Source organism: Anguilla rostrata, chromosome 18, assembly GCF_018555375.3.
Source record: "Anguilla rostrata isolate EN2019 chromosome 18, ASM1855537v3, whole genome shotgun sequence".
Lineage (NCBI taxonomy): Eukaryota > Metazoa > Chordata > Actinopteri > Anguilliformes > Anguillidae > Anguilla > Anguilla rostrata.
Window position 1 is genome coordinate 29461325 of NC_057950.1, and position 21700 is coordinate 29483024.

Sequence of the window (21700 nt, forward strand, 5' to 3'; positions counted from 1 at the left end):
GGGTACTGAACGGCTGTCCCAGCTGTACGGACTTGCCTCGTTATTATGCAGCTGTACTGATGTAACCTGCTTGAAAAGGACCAGCAAAACAGGCATTAAAAAACACCGTTTCCGGAGGAAACTTTGAGCAAGTTCACCCCCTCCTGCATGCTGATATTAGTTAAATTGTTCGCCACTTTTTGCTCTCCCCACACCCTCCCCCCCACAATTTAGGTACATTGTATACTGGTCAACAGTTGATAGAGTTTAACACAACAATTACAACACACGCGGTTAATAATTGTAATGCCAATGTATCCTACGAGTAGTAGCTTTATAAATTGAAGTTTTGTTTTTTAAAATCTATTTCAAGAATCTATAAGGCCTATTCTAAATTCATTTTTAGGAGTCATGATTATGGGATTCCAACTTTTCTAACTTGTTCACTGGGTGAGGTGCTAGCAGAACATATAGCTCATGGAACGCTTCTAAATGTTAACAGATTAATAAGCGATCTCTTCAACATCCGGTGATATTCGTACCCCACACAGTAGAATGGTCAGTGTTGAATTAACTCTTGGGCTAATATTACTCCGCTAGAATTTAATTAACTACGAACATTTTGCTCTCAAACCCGGAAAAGGCTGACAGGTCAGTTTGGAGGTTCTGTAAGTCAAGCTAAATCGGGAGTTCCCAAACTCTGTGCAGAGGCCCCCTTTACAGACTGGTCTTTGTTGTAGCCAATATATTGATTAATTTAGGCAGTTGGAAACAAGTGATTTTATCCCCCCCCCCCCCCTCCTTACACTTATTTCTGGGCCAGAACGGACAGGTATGCCATACCAGGACTTCTTTGTTTTGCTCATGAGTACAATCACGTTGTTGTCCGGATTTTATTCCCTTCTCGTCTCAAGTTATTGCACCTGCCCCCCCCCCCCCCCACAGGAACATACGACAATAATTTATTTTTATTATACTTCTTTTCAACGTCCTGTTTGTTTTTTTTCCTCAACAGTAATTATTTGGAAAATACGAATATGTATCGGAATATAGTGAAACGTTTCCAAACGGAAGCAAAGGACAACAGTACCGATTAATTATCCGTTGTCATATATGCTGACTTGTGCAATTTATCGGCAGAAGAACGGAGCGGAGTTTGGTGGTGCCCATCCTGAAGCTCTCATTCAGTGCGAACAAGAATTGTTACCGAGATTCTTTAAATCGAAAAAGATCGTTGTATCCTGCGCTGTAGTGTTTAACAGGATTCGTGTGCGACAGATATAAGCACAAGACCGCTTTAAGTAGGCTATATATTGCTTTATGCAGCAGAACAGGAAGAATGATAGAAATGGTACATTTTAACTGAATATATTTTGTACAGGCAATTAAGTGTGTAATTGAGAAGACACATTAATCCGATTCATTTGATGTTCAATTGAGAGCTTCAATTTGAGGGCCAATAACTGATTCGTGAATGAGTATGGTATGTAATACCCTGAGGTATTCATAAGAAAACTACCTACAGCACCGTTCGCTTACTGGATCAGACTCCATCCTGACTCCCAATGCGTCTCTCTCTCTCTCTCTCTCTCTCTCTCTCTCTCTGACAGACTCACACACACACACATACACACGCGCGCGCACACACACAGTCTTCCTGGCGCAGATCTAGCGGCTTGGCTTTATTTCCGCTCCTCCCCGCGTGGCGGCTCATTTGATGAAATTCTTTAACGTGAATTGTTTAGTTAAAAACGTCTGAGAGCAACGGAGACAGAAGCGGCGCGTGTAACAATCTCACAACTTGGGAGGTGGTTTCCAGCCCCCAGATTATTTAAAGAAAACAGGGTTTGTTGTAAATTCCAGTCGATTCTCAGACAGAGATGGAGACGAGGGCTACCTCGTGCCCGGGCTTTCCTGTACTTCTGTGGACCTGGCTTTTGATCTTCACTCAAATTCCGGCGACTGCCAAGGCAGAGATAACCTGTGCACCTTGCCCATCGCCAGTTAAAATAAAGCGAGAGGAGTTACCGCTGGTAAAGCGCGTTAATTTGGCGGAGACGAGGACAACATTTTCAAAACATATCCCCAAAGAATCTCGCCTATCCGCAGATCTAAAAACGGGAGTAACCGGTGGTACCCTGGTAGCAAACCGTTTTCCCAGGGATGTGAAGAAACTCGTTAAAGATGGAAGAGTGGATGGACTTCTTAGTGAAATGTCCCCATACTGGTCACCGCAGGATGGTGAAAGCAAAAAACTATCAATCTCTCATCAAAATAACAGGGAGGCGGAAGTATTTGCCATTTTAAGTGATCAAGTAACTCAAAACTCTGCTAACCGCGCATTCGTCGACACTAAGAAAGATGCGCACGTTGTGAGGGCAAAACGAAGTGGACCAGAACTGTCCGAATCAACAAATGGTGTGAAAAGCCCCTTTCCTGGCGGGGCGCTTTTGGGTGAGGGAAAGAGCGCTGGTATCTCACTGGACGGGCACAGGCTGAGTTCCGAATTTAATTGGAACAGAGACGATGACAAAGTGACAAACCCTCGGAAAGATGAACCCAAACTAATCAGCACCACTTTCCCGCTGTCTGGGGATTCCGCTCACAACCAAGCAATGGTGCATTGGTCTGGACACAACAGCAGCGTAAGTTATATGCGTTCTAGTTCGTATTGATTACGCATTATGCAGCCTATCACATGTGTGAAGGGAATCCTGATACTAATAAACCCTGTTTAGAGCATTAAGTCTATCCGCAGTTTACGTGCGTAATGAATCTCCAGCGTGATTGTGTTTACATGTTTTACAGTAACAGGTGCGCAGATTTGGTTATGGCCTATATCCCCTAAAATAGAATTTCTTTTAGCCAAAATCGAATCCGATTTCCCCCCGAGACACAATCAAATAGTACATGCTGGCTATTTACATTTTAAAATTATGAAGATGCGCTCAGGTTTGCTGCAGCTGCCGCGCGCCACACGATCCAAACGTGCATTACAGCAATCGCTGTGGCGCTACGGTGTTTTGCGTTCAACCAGCAGAAATGAAAAAGCTCAAGAAGTCTCTGAGAGCTGAATTTTGCACTGTATGCTTGCAATTACAGCACAGGACTGAGAGTATAAATTACACTAGTCATGCGTTGGCTTGCACGGATGCATAGTCAATAATAGATTATTCATGTAATGTGATGACAGTGAATTAATGAAGTACCATTACCTGCAAGTAATTGGAATTATAATATTTACTGATTCCGACAAACTCAATGTCCATGTATTTGATTTGTGGGTTTTAATCAATTTGAATAATGAATATATCCATTTTGAGTATTTAGACAATGCATATAGTTTCTGCGTGTATATGCCTTAGTGCGTGTGTGTGAGAGAGAGAGAGAGAGAGGGGGAGGGAGGGAGAGAGAGAGTGTGTGTGTGTGTGAGAGAGAGAGAGAGAGCGAGAGAGAGAGAGAGAGATCAATGGATAGATGTCTTTAAATGGACAGAGGAAATTCACTGATACTTTTCCCTGTTGTATCTCAACATTGTTGTGATTAGAGATTGTGGTGATGATGTTTCAGAGTTCAAGGATGAGCCCCCTCCCCAAAAAAAGTCGATCTGCATAATTTTAACTGCATATCTGTATATGTAATATGTAACTTACATTCAACAGATCTTTTTTAAATAAAGGAAACAAATGTAAGATGTGTTTGTTCCCTTAAATGCAGTTTAATTCATGCTCTCTGTTGGAAGGAATATATAACATAAATCAGAGATAATAATAATAATAATAATAATAATAATAACAAAAGAAAGGGAAATAAATATTCAAATTAACTAAAAATGAATATTTAACACACAAAAGATAGAAGTCATATCACATCCAACTTTCTAATTTGAACCTTTTTGGAGAAGACAGCGCTATTTAAATGTAAAATATTTTATGTGTTTTCATATACATATTTCAGTTTGTGCTTAATATTTAGCTGGATGAAAATGTTTCTTTCCTCATATTATAATAAAGGCTAGAAATAGCCTGTTTGTGTGTGTGTGTGTGTGTGTGTGTATTATATGCAAATGTGGTTTCTGATTGCTAAAAGAGTGATTTTAACATGCATGGTTTCACTTTGAATGGGCTTTCAAATGAAACAATTTCAACCATTAAAAAAATGAAATAGCACATGTCACATTTCATGTGGCAGCCATTTTATCATTATTCCAGCTTCTGTCATTAATGTTCTGTTATCCAGCAGATAAAGTTGCTTATAAATGCTTTACAGTGGCATCCAGTCAGGGCAAGCTAGTCATGCACATTATCACCTGTAATTGTATGTATATTATCTTCACAAGTGATACTAACTGTGTTTAACATAGATAAAACTCAGCAGTAGCCTATTTTAGCTGTTGTTTTTGTTTACTCTCCTATGTGTTGCTTTGTCTTACATAGCAGCTGCAGTCAGAATAAGTGACCAAACTGCTTTAGTGTTACACACCCACTGATTTGCATAACGCTAAAGTTCCTTGATATTTATTCATTAAGGGAGCTAATATACAGTACAGCATAGTTATTTCAGCTGCATTACCATGGCTAAGGGCTAGTCAGTGAGCCCGCTGTGGGAATGGGCAGCTTTGGGAGCCTGGTTTGCTGGCTAGCCATCACTGATTGCACCTGAAGACCATGTTGCTTCGCCCTGTTGAAATAATAAAAACAAGCCATCTTTGTTTAACCTACATAGATGTAACTTGCTGTAATATGAAAAAAGGTCTGTGCAGTACCAGCAGGCATGGGTTGGTTGAAAAGGCATCATATAAGCCTAGACATCCTTTAATGGGGTCATGACCAGGTCAGATCCTGGTTGAATATGGATGTATTTCTCAACATTTTCTCAACTTTCCTGCTAGCTAGTTGACCTTCTGGTAGTGTTTAAGGCTGTCAAAAGTGCCATGAAATTGAGTTCGAATATTAGACTTTGTAATTAGTTAGCGTTCGAATATATTCGAATATCATTTGCCTATAGTTCACAAAAATAAGCTGCTTATTGTCGGGTACAATATGCACGTGACGCTCCCTCCAAACTGGCCTAAGCGTTATTTTCCACAAACAAGCAGTAGAATAGAGGACATCGGTGAACTTTCACACTAGGTTACTACATCTGGGGGCCTCATTTATAAAACGTATTTTAAATGAACTACGTGGCGCGTAGACTACGTAGAAAATCACGTCAAAGTAGTGTTTTTTATAAAATTTCAACATGACTCGAGGTAGAGACAAATTGACGTGCACACAGTTCATTTTATAAATGAATCCCCTGCAGTTTCTATAGCCTAATGCGCAAATGAATAAAGAACTTTCTCGTGGATCTAATTTGCCACAACTTGGCATTTATGAATCACAATAATAGGGAAATGATTGTTTATGGGAAATCCTTGTTTAATTCTTAACACAAAAACTATTAAAACGGCTAATACCTGTAGCCTAAACAACATAAATTACTCTGGATGTTGAAAGAAGTTAAACAAACTAAACAATTTCATCAAAATCTTCAGAACAGAAAGGAAACATAGCCTGCCATATGGGAACATTATTTAGCCTAAATTGTTAGCTGACCAGTAACGTTAGGTGTCCATGGAGCTGAAAGTATCACCGGAGGTTATTGGCACTAATTTCTGAAAGCAAGGGTCAAGATAGCTTGCTACATTTAAAAGCAGGACTGTTGTGGCGAATCATGTTCATGCACGCAAAGTTCATTTCCTGTGTTAACGTTACTTCCCAAACAGGGCTTCCACTACCAGCTAGTGGGAGCAACTCCTCCGATGCTGCTGCCATTTTCACCGTTAGTTTTCAATATTTTTGATGTGACAGAGGAAGTAACGTTAGCACAGGAAATGAACTTTGCATGCATGAACATGATTCGCCGCATGAAATTAAAGCCTGTATATTTATGTTAATTACAAAACTCCCAATCAAAAACGCGGGATCCAAAACTAATATTCGATTGCTCAAATTTAGGTTCGAACTTAAAAAAAAAAAAAGATTTTCGAATAGTTTTTGAACTTCAAATATTTTTTGACAGCCCTAGTAGTGTCCAATGCAATAATACTGCTGGATGCAAAATGAGACTGAAACATTACATATTAAATGTTATGCTACATGTTATTTGAACCAAAGCATCCTAACTTTCGCCTTATCTTAATTAGAAGTATAGGTTATTTGTCTGATATATGGGTCAGGGTTGCACATTGCTGTTAGCATGTTCTTGATTTATGCCCCCATGCCTTCATTATAGTGATTTTTCATTTTTTTTATGTCACACATCTTTTTCACAAAGATGTATTGTTATATTGTTTATATATTTTTTTAAAATTTTGATTAAGATAATATAGGTTATATTGAGTATTTTTGCATTGATTTTTTCTGTATTGCATTACAATCCCAGTAATATCCTGGGTATATTTGACCCAGGCTAACAGTTCCAACATGTGCTAATAAGAAAACAGAACACAATAATTAAAAGGTTGCTGTCTGTCTTCTCTAGTTTACAAAGACTGTTAACTCTTTGCAAAGACTGTTAACTCTTGAGATGGGTTTAGCTCAGGCACATCCATTTGGGGAGTTGTCGTTCCCTGGCAGTGCAATGCCTTTTCAGACCAGTTATCAGAATCTCCTCCCAACCCGAGCGCTTTGTCTTCATTGCTGTGGCCCTGACTGTGTGTTTGATTACTCTGGATAGCGAGATGGCGCCTGGCTCCTTTGTTTAACCGCGGTGGACTCCGCACACGGGCTGTTCCCTCTCTCTAGCTGCAGAGGCTTCCCCGGCTGACCAGGGGAGAGCCCCTGCCCTTGTCTCTGACCCCCGCTTTGATGCAAGAGCTCTGGCACCACGGTCTTCAAATATGAAGGAGCCAACTGGCTCGATGGCAGGGGAGGGGCAGGTCTTTCTACATTGTGTCCTAGAGTCCGCTGTTCTGTGAGAGAAAACTCTGAAAGGGAGCTGTAAAAGCACAAATCAATCCTCTATGCTGGGGAGTATCTTTGGGCTTTGTTAATGTACTGTAGCGTGGTCTGCAGATTAGGGTTGCAGTGAAGCAAAGGAAAACATGTAGTTAAATACTGTATTTTACTGTAGTAAAACTGGGGGACCCACAGCGTGATTGTACTCATAACGCATTTAAAGGGAAACTCTGAGGTGTCATACTTTACACGTCTACTTCTCTACTTGCCTTGCATGTGAGCTATGGTCACGGTCTGCAAATGAGCCTATGGATGGAAAGACTACATTATCACTGAATGCTTATTGTCTCAGGTTTGTTCATAGCCAAAGATTTAGGAACGTGTAGGAATTCTGGTTAACACTGTTACTCAAGCATGCATATGGGCATTCCCATGGTAAACCCAGCGATGCACACTGTAAGTGCAGTTATTGGCAGAGGCAATTATGAATGCCTGTGCAATGCTTATGTGTCAATGAAAGATATATATGGCTCAAATGAAAAGTCTTAGTGAAATTCACTTCCTGTGAAGAAGGGATAGAGCTCACTACAGAAGGGCACTGAACATTACCTAGGAAGAACATTACCTCCCAGTCATGCATTTTGATGTACTTCACCAAATACAACAGAAGCAGGACACTATCAAAATTCGACTCAGGAGCATAACTTGTGTACAGAATGCAACCTAATGTGGAATAATGTATGGAGTACACCCGAGTATAGTTCATTTCAAAAGGCTGTCGTTCGATGTGGGACAGTTGGAGAGCTAAGGACCTATGCTTTGTGTCCATGAGATCGGAGTCAATGTGTTCTGCAGAAGAAATAAACAGGCTTTGGGCCGTGTGCTTATGAGGTAGGCACAGTTCATAGCATCAAATGCCATTACTCTATTATGATGAGACTCATGTGGAGGATGGTAATGTATAAATAGTCGCTCATGCGGATATCAGCATTTCTCAGTAGGTCAAAATGCCAATAACTATGCAAATATGCGAAGGAAAGTCAAGTCAGTTGGTATTTAATAAAATTCATTTTAAAAGGATACCCATATGCTTCTACTCTCTCTCTCTCTCTCTCTCTCTATATATATATATATATATATATATATATACACAGTAGGTACCATAGTGTTTGGAACAAAGACATATTTTTTCTTGATTTGGCTGTGTACTCCACAATTTTAGAGTTTTAATCAAAACAATTCACGTATTGTCAATGTGCACATTCTCAGCTTTTATTTAACGGTAATTTTTAAATCAATTTTGGCTTCACCATGTAAAAATTGCAGCACTTTTTATACATAGTTCCCTCATTTCAGTGCATCATAATGTTTGGGACATATAAATATTATGTACTGCTGTGTGGCATATACATGCAATGACTGCTTGAGGTCCATGACCCATAGACATCACCAGGTGCTGAGTATCTTCTCTGGTGATGCTCTGCCAGGCCTGTACTGCAGCCATCTTCAGCTCCTGCTTGTTTTGGGGGCAAGTTGCCTTTTTCACTTAAGCATATGAAACACGTGTTCTTTTGGATTCAGATTGGGGTTAATGACTTGGCTAGACAAGAGTTTTGTTGCTTTACAGTATGTTTTGGATCATTGTCTTGCTGTAGGATGAAGAGCCGTGCAATGAATTTGGACTCTTCTGACTGAACTTGAGCAGATAAGATGCTTCTGTACACTTAAGAATGAATTCTGCTGCTGCTATCAGCAGTTACATCATCAATGAAGACAAGTCAGCCAGTACCTGTGGCACCGTACATGCCCAAACCATGACACCCCCACCTACATGTTTCATAGATGAGGGGTGGAGGTGCTTTTGAACTTTCCTTTTGGCCCCCACAGTTTGCTCAAAGAAGTACCTAAAATAACTCTGCATGCTATTTTAGGTACTTCTTAGCAAACTGTAACCTCTCCATCCTGTTTTTGTGGCGTACTAGTGGTCTGCATCTTGCAGTGTAGCCTCTGTAGTTCTGTTTTTTAAGTCTTCTGCAGATAGTAGGCACTACATCCACACCTGCCCCCTGAAGAGTGTTTCTGATCTGTTAGACAGGTGTTTGGGCTTTTTTTCTTCATTATGGTGAAAATTATTCTGTAATTGTATATCATTATATCGGATTAACAAATTAAAAATAGCAAAACTAAGGACCATATTTACTAAGTATGTCGCAAATTACCTTCAGGGCTGCAAAATTGTCTGTCGCCGCGTGTTTTCAATTTAGTGGGGTATTTACTGAGACTGGTATGTAAACAAGCTCAGCCACAACCTGCTTATTTAAATGCACTGCCGCTATTTAAGATCTGTTTTTCGCATGGCAGGAAAACAACATTGTTTCATCGCTCCATCTCTGGTTTTGGACGGGTGTCAATAGACAGGCATTGTCACCTTTAAATGTTAACACGTCTCATTAGTAAAAACTTCAGAACACGGTTTTAATGTTTCAGGTTGTTTAATTCCGTACAAAATAGCCAACCATCCCCAGAGTCACCGTCTCGCAACTTCCCTAACAGGCAGCTGTTCCTAAAGACAAAGGAGTCTTTAAAAAAAAGATTCAAAAAGATTCTCTCCTTTCTCAAACGTAAGGGAGAGTCGCCATAAATGTAGTGCTTGATTGATGAAACACGGTCAATGACTTAATGTACAATGCAGCTACCACAGCCATTTCAGATTCGTACATGTGCAGTCCTCTACCACCGGCCTAAGGAACGGGGCAATGTGACGTTTCCGGGAAATATTTCCAAAAAACTGTTTTTGAGCGAGCTAAGTAAAAAAAAAAACTGTTCCAGAAGTAATTTATAAGGGTATAGGGCTGTATTTTTATTTGCAATAAATCAAATCATACATCATTTAGAAAAGTTACCTGTCCTTGAAAAGTCAGGATTTTCGTATTGTATTCTAGCAGGAATTGTATGCTAGTTGGCCAAAAAATGTCCCTGTTTTGTCCCCCCCCCCCATATAAAGGTAACAGCTGTTATAGTTATGCTGCCTCTGAATTGCTATAACAAACAACGTGCTTTTTTGCTTCATATGTTTATGGAATGGCATCTACAGAGAAAACGAGAGGGTTGGTACCCAGGGAGGTCATGGAGGGGGCTTCAGATTTGCAGATTAGGGACACTAGATTGTGTTGAAAGTTATTTTGGGGAAACCTTAGGCATTTAAAAAAATTAAATAATTAAATAATTAAAGACATTCAATTGACTCATTAATGTGTTTGAATTTTTAAGTTAGTTCAGTGTTTAATGTTAAATGTGTTCAGCTAATTTGCTTGCTGTGTTGACATAGCCTCATCTTCTGGATGCTCCAAGTGGTTAATGGAAAAGAAACAGCCACCTGGTCACAGGCATTTATAATAAGCACACACCAGATTGGTCCGTACGGTCGGCTACTTGCTTTGTAAAAGCTTACCTGGGTGTTAAAAACAAACAGAAGCAGATTTCCTCATCTATTTGGATATTACCATAATTCACTTTATGGTACGTTATGAAGTCGCTTGTCTTTTTTCATGAATAAAGCCTCATGCTTCATAATCTGAGGATATGGCTGGTCTCATGTTACCACTGGAAGTGTGTTTCCTTGATTCACATTAGTATGTGCCAAAAATTAACCTGTGTACATATATTACAGGGTGTTTTCATTTACTGAATTATTCCGCACCTCTGATACAATCATACCGACTAGGTGGCATGGATGTAACATCAGACTGCCTGTACCTCGGTTTTAATTGTATCTGACTAAAATGAGTTATGAATGTAATTGCAACGGCTAATGACTACTGATATGTCAATGTTGTTTGAAGTAAAATTTCACAGTGCTAGACTAAATATTTTCTGAATCTTCTTCTTTCGGCTGTTCCCGTTAGGGGTCGCCACAGCGGATCAGATAAAAATAGTAATTATTTTCAGGTAATGCTGCCTTTAATTTCTTTATCTTTTCCTCACTACATCATACTGATGATCTCTGTGAACATTAAATTAACTGTTGGGTGGCGAAAGTCGAGTGTAATCTTGGCTTGCTTGTCTAAGAGTCTGGACCAAAATCACCCTTCTTCAAGTGTGGCGCCACGCCAAGAAACTGAACTTCGTTTGCAGGGGAAGAAGTCTGAGGAACTTGTTTGTAAACACTAATTAAAGGGGAAAAATGGACCCTTCTGGATTAATAAATAATTTATTGCACTCACTTCCTCTTCCCTGGCAGTGGGCACACCAGGATAAATAAAATAGGACTGAAATTCAGGGGAGCTAATGAATTATGGGGAAATGTATCCAAGGTTGGAAAATAAGAGGAGCTAAATAGGCCCCTCGTGTGCTTTCTAAGTTTCCTAAGTTATATCAGCCACGGTACCATTCGCTGTCCACGGCAGGGTGTTTATGGGAAATGTATGCGTTTGAAATAAAATAGGCTGAAGCACAGCCAAACTATTTCACTTTCTATATCTGGCCTTTATAAGAGCTACATAACCCCTTCATAAGCACTACATAGATATGCATAAATGCTTATGTTAAAAGCAGTGAATGGGGATAGGGCACATGCTATTTGGTATATCATGGTAATGTCACTTGCTGCATCTGTAGTGTCATGGTATGACTTAGGAATATTTGTGGTCTGTGACATAAGCATTTATGAATGCATATCCAGTGCTTTTGGATAAGTCATGTGTCTGTGATCAAGTTAATATCACAATTTCTTATGAAGGTCATATAAATCACATAATCTCTTCAGGTTAAAATCTGAATGAAAAATGATTAGGTTAACAAATGTATTCGTACATGACACTTTACTGTGTTGGTCTTCAGAGAAGAAACATTTGGTTAGGAAAAAGCAGATGTGCATTTTAAACGGAGCACAATGCAGTTTTTTTTGCTTTTAGTCACGCCAGTGTAAGCCTTACTCAGAAGTGCTGAGGCTCTGCTCCAGCGCAGTCTCATTCCCTGCGCTGCATTTAAGGAACAGGAGCAGGGATTCTGTTTGTCCCACAGTATTTATAACTGGAATATTTTGCCTCCTATCTGAGAAGGAGTGCAAACTTTATATAAAAGTCATACTCTGTGATAGTAATAAATAAATAAATAAATACTTTTTCTCTCCGCAGTGATCCACAATGACTCAAATGAACGAGTCACTAATGGCATATGGTAGCTTTGCCAGTTTTAGGTATAATGAAACCCCCATTCTCCCGTCCCTGCCTTTCATTACAGAAATCCTTTTGTGTTACCTGGTTGTGCAGTGCCATGTAAACGCATACATATTACCCCACAGTGAATGGGAGAACAGCCCCATACGTATTTAAAAGCTGAACTTCATTGGGTGTTCACCCACTGGGCTAAGAACTTTGATTCCTGAAAGGTAATACTCAGAAATGAATCAGTGGGAATTTTAAAACAGTTTTATATCCCTGGACCGCTCAGAGGTTGCTGCCTGGTGCTGTTATTGTCGATTGGTAAACCTGGCACAGTACGTGGGTTTAGGTGTGAAGACTGGGCACAATTCCAGGGTGCTCGCACCAACTTTCACCAAGAATGCCCACCATTTCTGAAGGGCATTAGGAGAGCTAAATCAGTGGAAGTGGTGTTGGTGGGCCAGCAGGGGGCAATCTTCCCTCAGGTCGAATAAACCCCAATTGCCCCAGTGCTGTGACGGGGACACTGTGCTGTAGGAGATGCCGTCTTTTGGATGAGAAGGTAGACCGAGGTCCTGTCTCACTGTGGTCATTAAAGACCCCATGACACTCATCGCAAAGGGTCGGGGGTTCCCCGGTGTCCTCGCTAAACTCCCAACCTGGCTCTCTCAAACTTGCCACCTAATCATCCCCTGATTTAATTGGTCAAAAACTGTTACCTTCCTCTTCACCTCAGCTGATATGTGGTGAGTGTGCTGTTGCAAAATGGCTGCGGTGCATCACCCAGGTGGGTGCTACACATTGGTGGTGGTCGAAGTGAGTTTCCCCTAATCACTGTAAAGCACTTTGAGCATCTGGAAAAGTGCTCTATAGATGCAGTGTTTCATTCATTCCTTCAGATTGTGGCTCAAATTGTGTTTGGTGTTAAAAGAGGGGGAGTGGCCAGTGGTGTGTGTGTGTGTGCCAAGCTCTGTCTGCTTCCTCAATGACACCAGGCAGTCAAAGGTCAGTTAGGCCAACCATACATCCTCTTTTTCCCAGAAACGATTTGTCACTGCCATTGCAACTGCTGCGCGCTCATTATTTAACAAAATGGCCGCCATTAATGGCCGGTTGTGGGAGAGGTGACTAAACTTTGAGGCAAAGTCATCCGAGAGACACTCTTCACATTGCGTGATGATTATCATAATAATCATGCAATTCTGAAGCAAACATGGTATTAAAACGAGTGCAGAGTGTGTGCTTTAGATACTTGGCTGAAATTGTGCCTCATTATAAAGTGCAATAAAAATGTAATTTAACACTTTAGAACTGCCTATTCTATAATATTATGTGCCATTCATGTCCCATATATCTATCTGAGGCAGAATAAAATGAAGTGACTAAAAGCTCTCCCTCTCTCTCCCTCTCTTTCTCCTATCTCTGTCTCTCCCTCGCTTTCTCCTCTCGTTCTCCCTCTCTCTCTTTCTCCTCCCTCTCTCTCTCTCTCTCTCTCTCTCTCAAACACACACACACGCACACACACACACACACCTGGAAAGTTATGCTGTCAGTGAGCAGTGTCAGCATGTGTGTCATTTCGAGGCAGTAAAAAAATGACCTTTTGTCCAGTAAATCTGGAGTTCGTCCAAGTACTCAGTTGAGTTCTGATCCTGTTTCCCGTCAATTAATCACTGTAATTAACAGCTTGTGGTACCAGGGCAGGCCTCATTGCACCAAGTCTTAAATACTCTCAGGACTTCAGTAGGAGTGTTAATGCAGTGTGTGTAGGGTGTGTGGGGGGGGGGTCAGGGGGGACGGCTGAGGCACGCAGTTCTGGAGCGCTTAACCACACAATAAATAGCACAAAGAACAAACAGTCAGACGTTTTTGCTACATTTCCGCTTACCCGTCGCTTTGTTTGTGCCTCTACATCAAACTGTCATCGCCGAAAGCTAGCGCACCGCTGATGGCAGCACGTCGCGCTAGTTCGCCGCCGCGCTAGCTCACCGTCGCGCTTCGCGTTTGCACCGCGTGTCCTATCACAAAGTACAGGCTCACATTCAAAAGGAAGCTCATCAATTTACAATAGCTCTTGTTTTATTTTAATATTCATGTTTTTTTGTATTTTGTTTTGAGTCTACCGCTTCCCAGTATTGGTTATTAATGCGTTGAGGAACCTGTGAACACGTGTCAGTAAATCTGTGATTCGTGGGGAAGCTACGCTAGCACTGCGAAGCGAGGCCTCTTTTTCCACGACCGTCTTTGCTCTTCGCTCGAGCTGAGCGTTTGTCTCTGGCTGTAACGTACTGTAAGGTTTGTAGAGACTCTGCCTTGAGTTGCAGACAAGGAATTGTTAATTGCTGAAGGAATTGATCCAGAAAAACTGTTGGGAGCAAGAAAATTGATCTTAGATTGAGGAGTAATTACCAACTGTGGGATTTGTCTGTTGGACAAACAGCAGGGTGTTCAGCAGCACATTTAGAACGGAGATTGTTAGAAAATGACATAGTTGTGATGTTACAGCTTATAAGTAATTACAAGGTTTTGTATTCTTTTGTACTATTTGGCATAAGCAGTTTTATTATAGTTTTACTACTTCTTTCAGAATTTGAGTGACATTAAATCCAGAAGAAAAAAATATAATTTCACTGAATACAGATACATGTTTTTCACACTTATTTAGTCTCATTGTGAAAAAAATGTAAATCTTTCTGGATGGGAACTGTGTTCTTTAGTACATTAATTATGATTGTGTGATTTTACTGAGAATTTAGGAATAACCATCTTTTAATTAACTTCTGTGAAAATTTCTGGGATTTGTTATGCATTTTATTCTATCAGATAAAACCCATCATTGGGTTTAAAACAAGTCTTTTTAATATATAATTACGATTGAAAATTACTGAAAAAAAATTATTAAAACAATTTTAGTATGAAAACATTTTCACTTGGCATAATTAGATTAGTGTAATTAACATGTAAAAAAAATACTTATATAATCTGTAACCCCTCTTCTCCCTTCCAGTTTGACCCATGTAGTGAAAGTGGAAACTCAAGGGGTACAAAAGTGTTCCTTCTACTGTGTCTCCACCCTCAGACCCCACCCTAGTGTCCCTCTGTGTCTCCACCCTCAAACCCCACCCTAGTGTCCCTCTGTCTCCACCCTCAAACCCCACCCTAGTGTCCCTCTGTCTCCACCCTCAAACCCCACCCTAGTGTCCCTCTGTCTCCACCCTCAAACCCCACCCTAACCCTCAAAACCTCTTATCCCCAACCCACTCCTCAGCATCACAATCCAACCCCCAGCCCACATCCACACTGACAGAAACACACACATACACACACACACACACACACATACGCACACAAACATACGCGCGCACACAAACACGTGCACACGTGCACACACACACACACACACATGCGCACGTGCACACACACACACACACACACACACACACACACATATTTGTTGCTATGGGAATATGAGAAACCAACTCTCCCTCTTTTACTTGTGAAGTGCAGCAGTTGCAAACATTGCTCTACCAATGCTGGGAAACTTGTACTTTTATTTCCTGTGGGAAACCTCCCCCCACACTCATTTGGGAAAGGCTAAAAGTATGCCATGGGGACATTAAATCAATTCCATTCGCTGTCCTGTCCTTCAGGTGTTTGCACATGCATAATTAATATGCACAGGTCTGGATGCAGTTTTGTCTCAGTGTGTCCTAAGGCAGTGCTCAGTTCCACCACTAGAGGGAGTGATTCCATTATGCGACCTACAGTAAATAGAACTTGTTGCACAGAAGCTCCCGGAAGATAGATTCACGCAGCTGGCAGAATGCACACAACGTTTTATCTTTACTCTGGGGTCGAGGTGTTGGAAACACCACCTGCTATTTTTGAGAGCCCTGCCTGCGTCAGTGACGCGTCCACGTCTTCTGCTCCATCTTACGGATATCTTTGCTCCTGCCACACTGTATAGAGTGAGTCAGAGAGAGAGAGAGAGAAGGAGGGAGAGAGAGAAGGAGAGAGAGAACAGAGAAGGAGGGACAGAGAGAGATACAAATTTAAAACATTTTAAATCTCTCCACCAAGTTTAAATCAAGGAATTTTCACTTTGCTCATCACTACTGACATTACATAAGGCTGTAGCTGCTAAGATCAAAGCTGTTCTTTTCTCTTGTGAATAGAAAATGAGTATGTGTGTGCATGTATGTATGTGTATGTGCGTGTTTGTGTGTATGCGTGTGTGTGTATGTGTATGTATGGGTGTGTGCGTATGTGTGTGTATGCGCATGTGTGTGTGTGGTGTGTCTGCGTGCGTGTGTGCACACACGCGTGTGTTTATGCGTACGCGTGTGTGCACCTGTGTGTATGCGTGTGTGCGTGCGTGTATGGTGTGTCTGCATGCGTGTGCGTGCACACGGGGGTTTATGCGTGTGTGTGTGTGTGTGTGTGTGTGTGTGTGTGTGCATGTGTGTGAGTGAGTGAGGTGAGTTGGGGTGTGGGGGTCTGTCTCTTTGGCCGGCACAAAAGATTTGCATGAGATCTCACTACTGGAAGCACATTTCTACACACACATTTGTGCCCAAGTTCTCCTGCATGTGAGCAGCTTCCCTCCACTGATGACTAATCAGGACCCTGGAATATGCACTGCAGCTCTGAAGAGAGGGGGAAGTGGAGGAGAGGAGATTGTTGAGACTTTGCTGAACTCAATTTAGGCAAAGAAGGACTACCTTCTAGAGCCAGAGAACAGTGAAACCATAAACATAGAGAACCTGTGGGTAAAACAAAAAGATTGTATGATTTAATCTGTACAAATTGCCAGTTTTGCTCTTACCTATATTTAGCAAGTCTAATTTGCATGGCTAATATCGTAAGTTTTCTGTTATCTTTGCTATTCCTGCTCGTCTGTGTAGTGTGTTTTTTTCTATATCCTGTGGATATGTGTAACCTATCAACACATCCAAGAACCAGCTCGCTTGTGTATTCAAGAGAGGAACTGCTGGCTCTGAAGATGTCGCAAGCCGGAGTAAGACATCACATTCCGGCAGAACTAAGGAGGAAATACCGAGGCTGCAAGGCTGGCGCTAAGGTTAAGGCTAGGCTAACGGACAAGCGAAGGCGTTTTAAACCATCGATACCCTCCATAATGATGGGGAATGTTAACGCACTGGCGAATAAGATGGACGAGTTGTCAGCGCTCATCAACCACCAGCGGATTTATCGGGAGAGCAGCTTGTTTCTCTTCACGGAGACGTGGCTAACCTGCTGCACACCAGATACTAACGTGGACTTGCCGGGTTTCAGCTCAGTGAGAGCCGATAGAGACACGAAAGCCTGCGGAAAAAGCAAAGGTGGGGGTCTCATTTTATACATTAACAACCGATGGTGTAACCCAGGACATGTTAATACGAAGGTGATCTTATGTTGCCGGGATCTAGAGCTGCTAGCCGTTAGCCTGCGGCCATACTATCTACCGAGGGAGTTCAGTCACGTGATTGCCGTCTGTGTTTACATTCCTCCGAGAGCTGACGCAGCCACTGCCTGTGAGAAGATACATTCAATCACAGCTAGGCTGCAGACACAACATCCAGAGGCGTTTATCGCCATTTCAGGTGACTTTAATCATGTCACCTTGGAATCCACACTGACTGCATTCCACCAGTTTGTGGATTGTCCCACAAGGAACAACAGGACAATAGACCTACTTTATGCTAATGTGAGAGAGGCATACAGGGCCACCCCCCTCCCCCCACTGGGGAAATCTGACCACAACCTGGTTTACCTGCAGCCACAGTACACCCCCCTGGTGAAAAGACAACCAGCCACAAAACACACTTTTAGGAGATGGTCTCCTGAAGTGGAGGATGCCCTAAGAGACTGTTTTGAAACCACGGACTGGAGTGTGCTACAGAGTTCGCATGGAGAGGACATAGAGGGACTGACACACTGCCTGGCGGATTACCTTAATTTCTGTATGGATGTGGTTGCCCCTGCTAAAGCTGTGCGTTGTTTCCTAATAATAAACCTTGGGTAACACGTGAGGTGAAAAAGGTCCTCAACAAGAAGAAGGTGGCCTTCAAAAATGGGGACAAGGAGGCAATAAAGTCAGCACAACGCGAACTGAAGCTGTGCCTGAGGGAGGCGAAAGAGAGCTACAGAGGGAAGGTGGAGCAGAGACTGCAGGCAAACAACATGAGGGAGGTCTGGGATGGTGTGAGAACCCTCACAGGCTACAAAGCGAAGAGCAGTGTAGAGGGGGGACAGTGGAGAAGGCGAACGAGCTCAACAATTTTTTCAACCGGTTCGACCGGTCCCCTCCACCCATCCCCCACCCCCTCTAACCAACTCCAGAGCTGACCCCTCTTCCCTGCCCACCTCCCATCCCCCTCCCTGCATCACTGCGGACCAGGTCAGGAGTGAACTGAGGAAGGTTCGCCCCAGGAAAGCAGCTGGCCCGGACAAGGTGTGTCCCAGGCTGTTAAAGACCTGCGCCGCTGAACTGGGGGAGCCTCTACAGTACGTCTTCAACCTCAGTTTACAACTAGGGAGAGTGCCCACCCTGTGGAAGACATCCTGCATCGTTCCGGTTCCGAAAAGAACCGGCCAAGTGAGATGAATGACTACAGACCGGTGGCACTCACATCACACATCATGAAGACACTGGAGAGGCTCCTCCTCAACCTCCTCAGGCCTCAGGTGCAGCATGCTCAGGACCCGCTACAGTTTGCATATCGGACAGGAGTTGGGGTGGAGGATGCTATCCTCTACCTCCTGCATCGGGCCCACTCGCATCTGGACAAGGGAAGTGGCACGGTCAGGATTTTGTTTCTGGACTTCTCGAGTGCCTTCAATACCATCCAGCCCCTTTTGCTTCAAGACAAACTGGCTAGGATACGAGTGGACCCCCGCTTGGTGTCATGGATTACCAACTACCTCACAGACCGGTCACAGTATGTCAGGTTGAAGGACATCACATCTGACACTGTGGTCAGCAGCACAGGAGCACCCCAAGGGACTGTGCTGGCTCCTCTACTCTTCACCCTATACACTTCGGACTTCAGCTATAACTCTGAGTTGTGTCACATTCAGAAGTTTGCTGATGACACGGCCATCATGGGGTGTATTAGGGGGAACGGGAGGAGGAGTATAGGAGTCTGGTGAGGGACTTTGTCATCTGGTGCCACACTAATCACCTGCAGCTCAACACCTCAAAAACAAAAGAACTGGTCATAGACTTTGGAAAGTCCAGACCACGCCCCCATCCAGTCCAAATTGAGGGGGTTGAAGTTGAGGCTGTGGGCAGCTACAGGTACCTAGGGCTGGTGCTGGATGACAAGTTGGACTGGTCCAACAACACTGACAATCTCTATAAGAAGGGCCAAAGCAGACTGTACTTCCTGAGGAGGCTGCGATCGTTTAACATCTGCAGGAAACTCCTGTGGATGTTTTACCAGTCGGTAATAGCCAGCGTCCTGTTCTATGCTGTAGTGTGCTGGGGGGCAGCACATCAAAGAGGGACTCCTCCAGGCTGGACAAGCTGATCAGGCGGGCCGGCTCTGTGGTCGGCGTGAAGCTGGACTCCCTGGTGACAGTGGCGGAAAAGAGGACTCTAGAAAAACTGCTGGCAATTCTGGACAATACCAGCCATCCCCTGCACACTGTCATCAGCAACCAGAGAAGTATGTTCAGCGACAGGCTGCTGCTCCCGAGGATCAACACGAACAGACTGAAAAATTCCTTTGTTCCCCGTGCCATCAGACTGCACAACTCCAAAGTTGGAAGGGAGAGGAGGGGGTGGGGGAGGATAGGTTAGGTCTGAGGTCTGAGGAAGTAGAGTTAGGCCTGATCACCTGAACATCATCATCATCACACTGAACAGTCTCATTATTTATTGTTTACTACCTATTTAATTAAACTGGAACAACCGCTGCTATTTTATATAACCGCTGCTACTTTATTCTTTATTTATTTTCTTTATTTATTTTATGTATATTGTTACTATCTCTATGTTTGATATTTGATGTGTGATGTTTAATTTGTTAACTTTTTGACTTACGGTGCTGTACTCACTGGAAACCTGAATTTCCCTAAGGGAACTTCCCTACGGGATCAATAAAGTTTCTATCTATCTATCTATCTAAATACACAAGGCATGCTTTTCCAAATATTCAATTCAAGCCTTCGGTTGATGGATTCAGACGCTCTTTGGAATGTGCCTGGATTCTTTCCCAGCTGTTGAAATGATGCAACAAACATCCTTTTAAGAATAAGAGAGTAAAAGGAAGCTTTCTAGCTCACTGAATGGATCCTGGGGCTCTGGTGAGCTCAGATTATAGTCACAAAAGAAGCATTTTCAGTCATATACAGTCTAACTTGCAGGGTAGTACAACAGATAGAGGGAATTATTTGCGGCAAATGTACTGTGTCAGAATTGTTGTTTGTGAGGAATACATATTTTGCTTTGTTGTTTGTTTTAAGAGCCATGATGCTGTAGTAACGATAAGGACCTGGTCTGCGACAGTTGTCAAGATCAGACTCGAGTAAAAAAGACAAACTAACATTTGGTGTGTGAAAGTTGTTGAGTTTTACACTGTCAGCACTCAGATAAGGACCATATTAAGGCAAAAGCTATGGGGGGGGGGGGTGCCAGATGAGTGTGGATCATTAGGCTCAGTTTTTTAAATCCAAATTTGGCATAAGGAAATTAAAGGTAAAAGAGCACCAGAACATTACGGGAAGGATTTAAAACAGAAGCACGGCTGAACTGATGCAGAATGTTGGAGTTATGTTGACGGACAGGGCAGTGCTGCACAGCCTGCATACTTTGGCTGGTTATACACTGTCATGTGACGTGGTACATTAACCCAAAAACCACCCAACCGGGGTGTAATGTTCCCACCCTCCAGACATATAGGACATATCTGTAATAAACTGCTGAGAATGAACTTTCTATGCAATAGATGGAACTTTCAAAACACAATGGAACGGGTTCTCTCCGGAATAAGCCTTAAGGCGGCAAATGATGTCACAAAGGATGTGTGAAATGAAGTTTAAATTGGACAGCAACACCAGCTTTTGGCCTGCCTCTGCCCCCTTTCGAATTTTAAAGGCAGACTATGCAGGATTTCTTACTTGAAAATATTATAAAATAACCATGCTAAGGCATATCTATGATGCACTGGAAATCTGTGTCACTTAGCTTCACCAAATTCCTGCACCTTTTACCTGTATTTGTTATTCTAAAATGTGTGTTGGGACATTTCTGGGCGTGGCAATCTTTTTTGTGTGGTGAGGGGTGGGTGTGGCCGTGGTTTGGGATCAGATTCCAGAAGTGCTTGTTGCTTGTTAGCTGCTGTAGTGACGGATGCTAAGAAGGCTAGATACAGCAAAGCACAAAGACAAGCCAACCAGGGCTCAAAAATTTGAGTCAACCTTGTAATTACCTTTCTTTGTTGATGTCTGCTGAGGGGCTTAATTAGATTAGATTTAGATTTTATTTTTATTTTTAATCATAGGAGTAATGTGAGGTACCAGATGGAGACAGGATATTTGGCTTTAGAACTAAAAAAAAAAAAAGGTGATTTAGTTTTACCCCTTTAAGTATTTATTACCCCTCTAAGTAACGGG

General features: G+C 42.4%; 1 protein-coding gene across 2 annotated transcripts in view; it reads left to right on the plus strand.

Annotated features, from left to right (window-relative positions):
* The first annotated feature begins 1596 nt into the window (after positions 1-1596).
* Positions 1597-21700, plus strand: part of LOC135244978 (VPS10 domain-containing receptor SorCS3-like) — a 135888-nt gene continuing 115784 nt past the window's right edge. The window contains exon 1 of one of the 2 annotated variants that reach the window (XM_064317701.1): positions 1597-2624. In XM_064317701.1, the coding sequence (XP_064173771.1) occupies positions 1860-2624 (765 nt within the window). In that variant the 5' untranslated portion in view covers positions 1597-1859. The remainder of the gene's footprint in view (positions 2625-21700) is intronic. The other variant, XM_064317700.1, reaches the window with a different exon arrangement.